Raw genomic sequence first — 10,645 nt, 5'->3', positions numbered from 1 at the left:
CTCACCCCCTTCCCCATAGCGGCGGTGGTCTGCGCCCCGCGCCGGGTCCTTCTGTTCAGAGAATAAGTGAGAAAAGAGAGCGGCTCCCGGCCAAGCAAGTGCGGCCGGGGGAGCGAAGAGGAAGGAGCTAGGGCTGCCGCAAGGCGGGAAGGAGGGAAGACGGCAGGCGGCTCGGGCCGATGCCTTCTGCCGCCGCCGCCGCCGCCGCCGGGGCTGCTACTGCTGCTGCTGCCACGTGTCCGCCTCCTCCCGCCGCTGCTCTGAGCCCCAGACCCCGCCGCAGCTCAAGCCCGCGCCTCCTCCTCACTTCCTAAAATATGCAACCTGCGTGCTAGCCCCGCCCACGCCCGGCACGTCACCGTTACCGGAGCAACCTGACACCGACCACGGGCCTGGCTCCGCCCCCAGCCCCAACCCCACCCCCAGGCCGGGGCCGTGCCGGCTGCGACCGGCCAGGGCTCCAGGCAGGAGGGCGCCGGGGCCTGGGGCGCGCGTGCCCACGTCCCGGGCGGCCGAGACCGTGTCTCTGCGGGGCGCCCCGGCTGGCTGGGCAGCGGGGATTCGGCGGCCATGCAGCTCGCGCGTACCTCCTCTCTCCGCCCTGCGTGACCGGCCCGCTTTGGAGCGCGCGCAAGGTCCGCAGTGGGTGCGGGGATGTCCGTGGAACTGAGCCCCCGAATCTCCGCGGACCCGGGACAGAATCGTCGCGCGGAGGGGCCTTCCTGGGAATCAGGGAGCTCCTCTGGTGCTAAAGGAAAAGCCAGCGCTCGCAGGAGGGACTGCGCATCCCTGCAGACCCCAGGCCCCGCGCCTACCTGCGGATGGCTTCCCTGACCAGGCTCTGGGGCCAGCCTCTCGGTGTTCTCACGAATGCCTCCTATGGTCTTGGGATCCCCGTTATCTATATCCTACAGGGCCTGGGCTGGCGTTGCCAGAGGTCCCAAGCGCCCTCCCCCTCCTTTGCTTCAACACCCCCAAATAATAATCCAGAGGGCCTGCGATTAATTCATTCATGTTGCTGTGTGAATATAAACTGCCCTGTTTGGGGATTCACTTTAACGGGGGAGGAACACCTGAAACCTAAGGGAATGCATATCTTTAGCAAAAGGGACTCCGCAGAGGGGAAGATGTTTGAGGGCCTGTCTCCTGGCCCTCCACCTGGCACAGCAGGGCCTCTCTCACCTCAGCCTTTGGTTCTCTGAGGGATCTGGGCCCAGAGTGTGGTGAGGAGCCCAGAAACCCCCCAGAGGGCCCTGGCCTGGCTGCGCGGTGTGGCATTCCTCCCATTACAGCTTCTGCAGAGGCTGCAATGGCTGAAGGTTTCCTGCAGTTAAAAAGGAAGGTTTTATTAACAATGTTTTCAGGAAGTCAAGCATGCTCTGGGAAAGCACAAGGTTTGCAGGAGAGAGTCACTTCATGTCTCTGGGAATTCTGACAACAAACAGGGAAAACATTAACTTCCTAAGCAAGCTAAAACTGGCCCTGTTAATTTCAACTATTAATTTAACATGAAAAAATAAAGAGGTGAAGCTTTGAAAGAAACTGGGAAGAAGGGAAGGAAGAAAAATCGAAGGGGGAAAAAACTAGCAACTCTGTTAGCTGTTAGGCCATTAGAGTAAATCTTGTTCCTTCTTAGAAGAAACTGTTTCTTTCCTCTTGCCCAAGAATGCATTGTTCAGGATTGGTGCCTCCTCCAGCGACCTTCAGGCTTGGTTAAATCAGCACAGTCCATGAAGAGCAGAGGAACTGTAAATTCAAATTCATGCCTGCTGGGGCAAGAATCCCCAAATCCAGAACAGAGTTCCCAATGCTGCTAATTCAACAGAAGGAATTAATGAAGTGTTATCAGGGCTCTGCCTCTAAAGGTCTAGAAAATGCTTTATTTTCATGCACTATATCCCCATTACTGCTAACCTGTAGGAGGATTTTGCTTACTAAAGATCTCTCAGCTTGTTTGAGATTAATTATCCCTTGGGCCCTGCTCTCAGCGGAAAAAGCACAGCAAGAACAACAACAAAATGTAGAAAGCAAAAGTCTAAACAATGTAGGTTTCTCCTGCTGGTGGATCACCTTTACCACCCAACTAACTAAAATGATCCCTTTTAAAATTTTCATTCAACAACATAACCCTGAAAGATCAGGCATTTATTTCCCTTGGCCTTTTCAGCTATTTATTTGGCAGCTGAAGATGGCTGAAGGTCCTTTCAAGAGGACCTCAAAGTTCTAGCTATATTCCAGACTGGGGAAAAGGCATAAAAGGAAGAGGTATTAAAATCTGAAATCTACTTTTGCTCCACGTAGCACTTTTACATATAAAATCCTCCCTGGGATTCTCACAAGTCTGGAAGGCAAAGGGCTTTAGATGCATTTTACAGAGTGGGAAACGGGAGGTTTGAGGATTTTCTCAAAACAAGGCCACTCAGCTAGTGATGACAGAACCTGGTCTCAAAATTGCAAGATGGAAACCGTCTTCCTACTTGTAAAATTTGGTCTCTGAGCATGGCACCAGGGAATTTTTGGTGGAAGGATACTAATTGCTTTCAATGGGGCTGTTGTCACAAGTACAGAGGGTTTCCATGTGCTTCTCCTCCTTTATAACCAAGAAGTCCCCAGCGAGAGCCTCTTTTGCCTATTTCTACTCTTATCAGTGTACCATGTGAATCATTGAGTCAGAACATTTTATAAAAATGTTTGCTATAGATCAACAAACACTCCCTCACCCCTGTTTTCACCCACCTAATCCCACTTCTCAAGGTGTATCCCATTCCATTTTCAAGTCATTTGATAATCCATTTTTTAATTTCAGTCCTGTTGAAAGACACATAATTCGACGAAAACATTTAAGTATCAGACAAGTTATGTTGTTGCTGCTGCTGCTAAGTTGCTTCAGTTGTATCCAACTCTGTGCGACCCTATAGACAGCAGCCCACCAGGCTCCCCGGTCCCTGGGATTCTCCAGGCAAGAACACTGGAGTGGGTTGCCATTTCCTTCTCCAATGCATGAAACTGAAAAGTGAAAGTGAAGTCACTCAGTCGGGTCCAACTCCTAGCAACCCCATGAACTGCAGCCTTCCAGGCTCCTCCGTCCATGGGATTTGCCCAGGCAAGAGTACTGGAGTGGGTGCCATTGCCTTCTCCTACTGTTCTTCTAATGTTGATGTTTCTATAAGTGCTCAGCCAAGTGTTACGGTCCAGGCACTTCTGGGCAATTCTCAGGAGTGTTTTTAGGGATAAAGTTTATCGTCAGGTGTTGAGGACAAATCTTAAGAGGTGAAGGGAAAAAAATATGGTAAGGAAGCTGGAGCTGAAAACTTTTTATGGGAAAGAGTGATGAAAAGAATCCCTGCTGGATTGTACAATGGAGCCCTGAGCATGCCTATAAAATGAAGACAAAGAGATATTGTGGACGAAACTGAGGTGCAAAAGTCACAGATGCCTTGGGACGTGGGTGACCAAAGGGGGAAATACCATTTTGGAGGACAGGCCTCTTTCCCCTCTTGGGAGAGCTTTCTGAATGGAACCTTGGAAAGCAAACACTCCTCTCATTTTATGTGAAGAAACTGAGGCTCAGGGAGTGATTGGAACTGGACAGTCCCTGAACATTGGCAAAACTATTGGGCATCTCTTCAAACTCCCAGAGCAGTGCTGAGGATAAAGAAACTTCCAGAAGAGAATGTGGGGACAAATTCCATCTCTCTATTCTATCTACCTCTTAGACTATCAGTTCTAATTAAGCTCCTAGCTTGGGAAACAATTAAACTGATGGAACCAGAGACTCAGCATTTACAGCCCCCAAGGCTGCCAAATGTGGATGGCTGTGAGGAGGATTTGCCACAACCACGGAGTGTTGGCCCAGTCATTGTGAGCAGTCAGGAGACGTCTGAAAAACATGATGCAAGTCAGTATTTTGAGCCAAGAGTGCTAGCACTTTGAGTAAGTACTTGCTGAAATGAATAAACATGCCATTGCAATTAAGGGCTTTAGAAAAAGAGTTGGAACCTACAACAAAGTTAGCATTTTCCATTGGAAGCAAACACTTGGGAGATCAGTGAGCTCGGAAACTGGAAAGATAGAAGTCTTTGGTCCAGCTTGCACTAGAAGTACCATGGAAATAATCTTAGGCATGCATCTTTATTTTTTACCATTTCCTTGGTACTCCAGGAAGCCACTTAGCTGCCACTGTTACTGCATTAAAAGCTACAATATTTACTGCACTGAAGCCAGTTCTTCTCACAATTTCAAAGTTTCTCCTAGCCAATATCTATCCCACCATTGCGTCCAGTGACTGTCTCCATGCTCCTAATGTAGAGGGCCTGGGTTTGATCTCTGGTTAGGGAACTAGGAACCAGGCTCCCCCATCCCTGGGATTCCCCAGGCAAGAGTACTGGAGTGGGCTGCCAGTCCCTTCTCCAGGGGATCTTCCCAACCTAGGGATCAAACCCCGGTCTCCTGCATTGCAGGTAGATTCTTTACCATCTGAGCCACCTGGGAAGCCCTCCTTTATTACAACTGCCACTGAATTTGCTCTTATTAATAGCAGTTTTTTCAAGAAAACAATTATAAAGGACTCATTAGTTGTCCCCCCCAAGTGTTTTACACTGTGTCGTCAAATTCAGAGTCAGGCTCGGTCTTCTTTTCTAGCACTTTCCAACACACTGCTACTCCCCTCGCCCCAGGGATTATTATTGTGATAATAGTGTCAAAACATTATTAAATGTTACAATATCCTGGCATGTAAAAATGCATATTTTGTTCCCTACAAATCAACCACCATGGGGCATTGCAAACAAAAATTAAATGGCAACAAACAAAGGGTCTAGAACTAAAAGTATTCTACTGCCAGAGTCCTATCTGCACCCAGGCAGCAGAGACATGGCTTTAGGCAGGCTTACAAGTCAGCACAGGCAAGCTGGAGGCAGAGGAGAGGCAGCAGGAGCAAACTGTCGTGGAACCCTCCTTGTTCTCAGGGGAAAACAGCCATGAGCACTGAGGAAATGAGGGCTGCCATTGGGGTGGATAGATCTGCTATTCTTGGCCTTTAAATCTTCCATGGAAAAACAATTGAGAAGGTTCTGTGAAGGCTGGTTCCACTGAGAACAACACTCTTCCTTAGATCCCTTTGCACTAAAATGGGGTTTCAGGGACTTGGCAGATTTTCCCTTCATTGAAGTGAGAAATCACCATAATAGGAGAGAATACAGAATCATCAAAAAGTTGTCTGGTCCATTTACAAAAGCCTGGGAGTTTTTTAAGAAAGTAACCCCAAAGTAGGTCAGGTACAAAAATAGTAACCAGCTCAATTCATTTTTAACAGCTTAGGTCTTACTCTGGAGGCTGCCATTTGGTTGACGGGTAAACCTCTACATATGGACTCTTACTGATAAGCCTGCTAGAGAAGTTCCCTCTATTTCATCCCTTCTCCCACCCCTACCTCTGGCACTCGCCATTGTTTAACAGAAGTAAGGGCTAACTCATGCCAAAACAAACAAAAATTAAATTTAACCCCCCCCCAACAAACAAAAAAACCCCAAATCCAAAATAGCCATTACTGGGGATCTACTGTGAGCCTAACATCATGCTTGATGCTGGCATATAATGACAAGTAAGACACAATTTCTACCCTCCAATAGTTCAGCATCTGGCATAAAGTAAGACATGTAAAGAGATATTAGTAAGACAGTGAGAGGTACTGTATCTATGTAGCATATCATGGGGACATGAAGGAAGAAGTGGTCAGTTCTGCCTGTGGAGCTGAAAGGGCTTCCCGGGGTGGATCTTGAAAGACAGATGGGAGTTCATGAAGTGGAGCTTCTTGTGGGCGCGCGTGTGTGTGCTTGTGTACTGTGGGGTGGTTGTAAGCAAAAGCAGCTGCATGAGTAAGACCCTTGGCACCTAAATAAACTTAATCTATTGGAGAGGACTGGCCAGGAGTTTAAAATCACTAGAGCATAGGTTGTGTGTGTGTGTGAGAGAGAAAGAATGCAGTAGGAGATAAGCCTGGAGAGGTGAGCAGGGTTGATTGTGGAGGACTTCGGTACCATTCTAAGGGCTTGGACTTTATCCTGTAGGCCATAGGGAGACACTGCAGGGTTTTAAGCCGGGAGGTGTCATGATCGGATTTGTGCTTTGGAAAGATTTCTGTGGTGGTATTTGCTTGTTTCTTGGAAGAAAAGCTATGAGAAAGCTTGACAGCATATTAAAAAACATAGGCATCATTTTGCTGACAAATGTCCATAAAAAAAACAGTAGTCAAAGCTATGGTTTTTCCAGTAGTCATGTACGGATGGGAGAGTTGGACCACAAAGAAGGCTGAGTGCTGAAGAACAGATGCCTTTAAATTGTGGTCGTAGAGAAGACTCTTGAGAGTCCCTTCGGCAGTAAGGAGATCAAACCAGTCAATCTTAAAGGAACTCATACCTGAATATTCATTGGAAGGACTGACGTTGAAGCTGAAGCTCCAATACCTTGGCTACCTCATGTGAAGAGCTGACTCATTGTAAAAGATCCTGATGCTGGGAAAGATTCAAGGCAGGAGGAGAAGGGGACGCCAGAGGATGAGATGGTTGGATGGCATCACCAACTCAATGGACATGAGTTTGAGCAAACTCCAGGAGATAGTGAAGGACAGGGAAGCCTTGCATGCTGCAGTCCATGGGGTCATAAAGAGTCAGACACAAATTAGCAACTCAACAACAACAACAACCAGAGCTGTGGGATAAGCTTTCATAATCTGTGCATTTACCAAAGCTCTTCTGATCGTGTTATTGGATTCAGAATCTCAGGACATCCATGTTTAGCTCTGAGATGGCATGTTAATTTTTTTCTTCCTTTTTTGTACATTTACATGCATGTCCTGATCCTCATCATGATCCCGATTATCTACTCCTTCCCCCAAACAGAGGCTTTCAAGTTGCTAGATATGGTGGAAAATTGGGATTTGGACACAATTTTGGGGATCTGTTAGGATACAAATCCCTGACCTTAAAAGGTGGCTCAATTTGAGTCTTCCTTCCTCAAATGTAACTTTTGAGCCTATTTTATCTGTAACCATATCACCAGGGCTGTTGCTGTGAGAATCAATTGACATGGTACTCTTAAGGAAACATTGCCTGTCACATTGTAACTGTTCAAACAGTGTAAGGAATGATCTTGTTGATTTCAAATTCCTCCTCAGCCTGGAAGAAACAAGGTTCAAAGAAAGATGAAGACATCCACAAAAATTTGTCTAGAGAAGGGAGTGAGAACAGAACCTGCTTTGTGCTGGTTTTCCTCTTGCCCCAGCAACCTCCTGTATCCAACAGCGGGCCTGTCTATGGATATGCAGCCAGCTTGTATCAGAAACCACAGTACAGAATGCAGGAGCTAGGTGAGAAAGTGTTGGGTAACACTCCACCTGTCTGAACTGGTCTAGTCATCACCAAACCGCAGGTGAGGACCAGGGAAATAAACCCTGCACGGAAACACAGCAGCACTGGCCTTACTGAGAAATTGTCACCTTTGGAATAAGAAGCTTGACTATCCATGTTCTGGACTGCAGGGGCAGGGCACGGGAAGGGAGAGAGAGAGAGAGAGAAAGCATTGTGTCCAAGTGTAACTTAAAACCATTTCAGGTTTTTTTTTTTTTTTCCTTTTTACATCCTCCCTCCCCCTTCACACACAGAAAGAGAGAAAGAGAAAGGAAGAGAAAGAGAGGAAGGAAGATACCACCTGCTAAGGTAGTCTCTAATTGGCAAGCCAGAATTCTTTCTCTTCCTAAGAATGACCCAAGAGAATGCTGGGTTTCAGGACCGTCACTCCCATTCCTGGTAAAAGTCTGCCAGACACCGTGCTGCAGGCTAGAGCTGCAAGGAGCTTGGGGCTGGGGAGTGAGGGGGTAGGGAGAGGGGGTGTTGAGGGTGGTGGGGGCAAGAATCCACTTCCCTGTCATGCCTTTAAACTCATCAACCAGAAGTGCTCAAACTCAATGTCTTCTCTTCCCCCTTTGGTTTTTTTCATAATGGGGGGCGGGAGGGGGGAGGGGAAAGGCAATGTTAAAGTTTTGAATTAAGAAACAGCTGCCATCTGGGTAATTGAATTCTGCTTAAACAGGCCACCTGGTTTTCATCAGCAGCTCCTGGCAGGTATGGAAGTGTCAGCCGAGGTCTTGCATTGACTTCTAAATGCAGGTTCGTGGCCCACGCACAGTACAGAAACCTTAATTTCTGAGTGGCGAAAGCGGTGTTCTATCAGGTTACCTCAAGGCATGGTAGATTTCTCAGACTGCAGACATTTAGAATTAAAGAAGTTGTGTTGGTCTCATCCATTCCTGGTCACATGCTGCTTTAAAAAAAACAAACTGAAAAGCTGGTTTTCTTTGGCTTCCTGTTTGGACATCCATGTCATAGAAATATGTGTGAGTGAAATCACCTTGCTTTCTTAGAGGTTTCGGGAGGCTGAGTGTTTCCAGTTCCTTGGATGGTGGAAAGAGGGGTGGGCAGCCTGGGAGGAATATCATGTGTCTATGGGCTGGATGCCATGCTCTGCCTTTCTTAGCAGCCTTCTCAGCTGCCACCCCTGTGCCTCAAAGGGAGGCACCATCAAGCAGCATGAATGGGGTTACAGTCCTGTTTCCTGATCTGAGACACCCACACACCAGGAAAAGTCAGTACCTTTTATGCAACTCGTAACCCCGCCTCCTGTTTACATGCACGGCAAAGCTTGTCAAGCAGGAGGATTGGTGAGGACAGAGATATACCCGTGGCAGATTCATGTTGATGTATGGCAAAACCAACACAATATTGTAAAGTAATTGCCTCCAATTAAAATAAATTTATATTTAAAAAGAAATATAGGCTAATCGAAAAACAAACATAAAAACGGAACAGAATGCTGGGAACTTGGGCGGTCTTGAGCAAGTCCTTACGCTTTTCTTCAAGTCTGTTTCCCTGTATCTGAAATGTCTGTAACAGAACTGAGTACAGTTAGGAGCCACGTTCAGGCAACATGGGATACTAGAGCTGGGAGTAGAGTTCCGCACTGGACAGAATCTTGCTCACAGGCAGTTATGTTTTACAAGGGACACTGAGCTTATGGAATGAGGCTTCTACACCACAGATAACCTGGTATGGTCTCCTCCTTTACAGAGGAATCAAGTCTGCGTATGCTTTTCCTGGTATGACCGACCACCTGCTTAATGTCAAAATGAGACCCCAGTCACTTATCTTTCCAGCACGCTATGCTGTTTCCTTTGCTTTAGGACCACTTGAAAACATCTACTCAAGGACAGAGCTGTTTTGCTTCCAAACCAAAAACTGAGGGTTATCCAAAACATGTAATTTAAAGAAGCTTTTTGAAAATAGAATTTTCCATGATGCACTGGGTACTCATATAGGTTCATCTTAAAAATCTTGACCTCTTTTCACATCAAGGAAGGTGTATCTGAATGCACACACACACGAAGATCCACACACATAGACAGAACACATACTACTGTTTTTAATCTGAGAGAATTCAAGGAAGTCTTGGGCTTCCCTGGTGGCTCAGATAGTAAAGCGTCCGCCCGCAATGCGGGAGACCTGGGTTCGATCCCCGGGTTGGGAAGATTGCCTGGAGAAGGAAATGGCAACCCACTCCAATACTCTTGCCTGGAGAGTCCCATGGACAGAGGAGCCTGATAGGCTACAGTCCATGGGGTCACAACAAGTCGGACATGACTGAGCAACTTCACTTCAAGGAAGCCTTGGATGGTGTCAGTGTAAAATTCAATTAAAATCTCTTGCAGGGGTCCCAGGCTTTGGACGAGGCTCCTGCACTTCTTTCCTGGGAAGCCTGCTCTCTGTTCAGTGACAGTCTCCTGGGCCTGGCATCACACCTGCATGGGGTCTCCTCAAGCTGCTGGGTGACAATGCCCAGCTCCATTCCATGGACGTCTTGGCTGCAACATCCTCAAGTTTCTCTTCCTTCTGCCAGCTGATGGAGGAACATTCGAAAAAGAACACAGAGGGCGGTAGCGTGGGGGCCGGGGACTGGAAGCAGAGCTGGGGTAAGGCTTGGGCAGACAACGGGGGCCAGGGGAGGGGGAAGTCTGAGGCATTTGGAGTAGCCTCCAGTTGCCTGGTCCAACTCCCAGCAGGCTCTCTTCTGCTCCCTCAACCTGGCTCAGATCTCGTTTCTTAATCCAATAAAGGGGCACTTGCCTAAATTTGAAAAGGTGCCATAAAATTATTTAATCCACCATATCCTGTCTTGAAGCAGTTAAGTTCCAATTTCCTCTTCAAAACTAGTTTCTGTCTGATAGGGCTCTTTCAGTATTGATCTACAATCAGTAATATATTATAGCCTCTGAAGCATTACTGTCTCATTACTCTCCTCTTTCTTGCCAAATGGACAGTGTCTCAAATCTCCTTGTTCCTTCGCCCACTCTTGTTTCTCTCTCTACTGCCACAACATCCATCTATCCACAGCCATGCCTTAACCCAGAGCAGCCTCTCCTGGCTCCTCTGAAAATTCTAATCAGAAAAACTCCATCTGCTCGAATCTGGATCATATTTAATGTACAGAAAATCAGATCCCCGCGCTTTGGAATAGTGGTGGTAGGTGGTGTAGTACTGATTCTAGATCCTTTTGCTGGGGGGCTGGAGGGACCAATAAGCCCCAGTGCCCTTGA

General features: G+C 47.3%; 1 protein-coding gene across 1 annotated transcript in view; it reads right to left on the bottom strand.

Moving 5' to 3' along the window:
• Nucleotides 1-357, bottom strand: part of ATP1A1 (ATPase Na+/K+ transporting subunit alpha 1) — a 32,864-nt gene extending 32,507 nt beyond the window's left edge. Inside the window, exon 1 of the mRNA XM_018045956.1 lies at nucleotides 6-357. Coding sequence (XP_017901445.1) covers nucleotides 6-17 — 12 coding nt within the window. The 5' untranslated portion in view covers nucleotides 18-357. The remainder of the gene's footprint in view (nucleotides 1-5) is intronic.

The sequence above is a fragment of the Capra hircus genome, chromosome 3, assembly GCF_001704415.2.
Source record: "Capra hircus breed San Clemente chromosome 3, ASM170441v1, whole genome shotgun sequence".
Classification (NCBI taxonomy): domain Eukaryota; kingdom Metazoa; phylum Chordata; class Mammalia; order Artiodactyla; family Bovidae; genus Capra; species Capra hircus.
The sequence above is the reverse complement of the archived record's forward strand: the minus strand, read 5'-3'. Positions and strand labels throughout refer to the sequence as shown.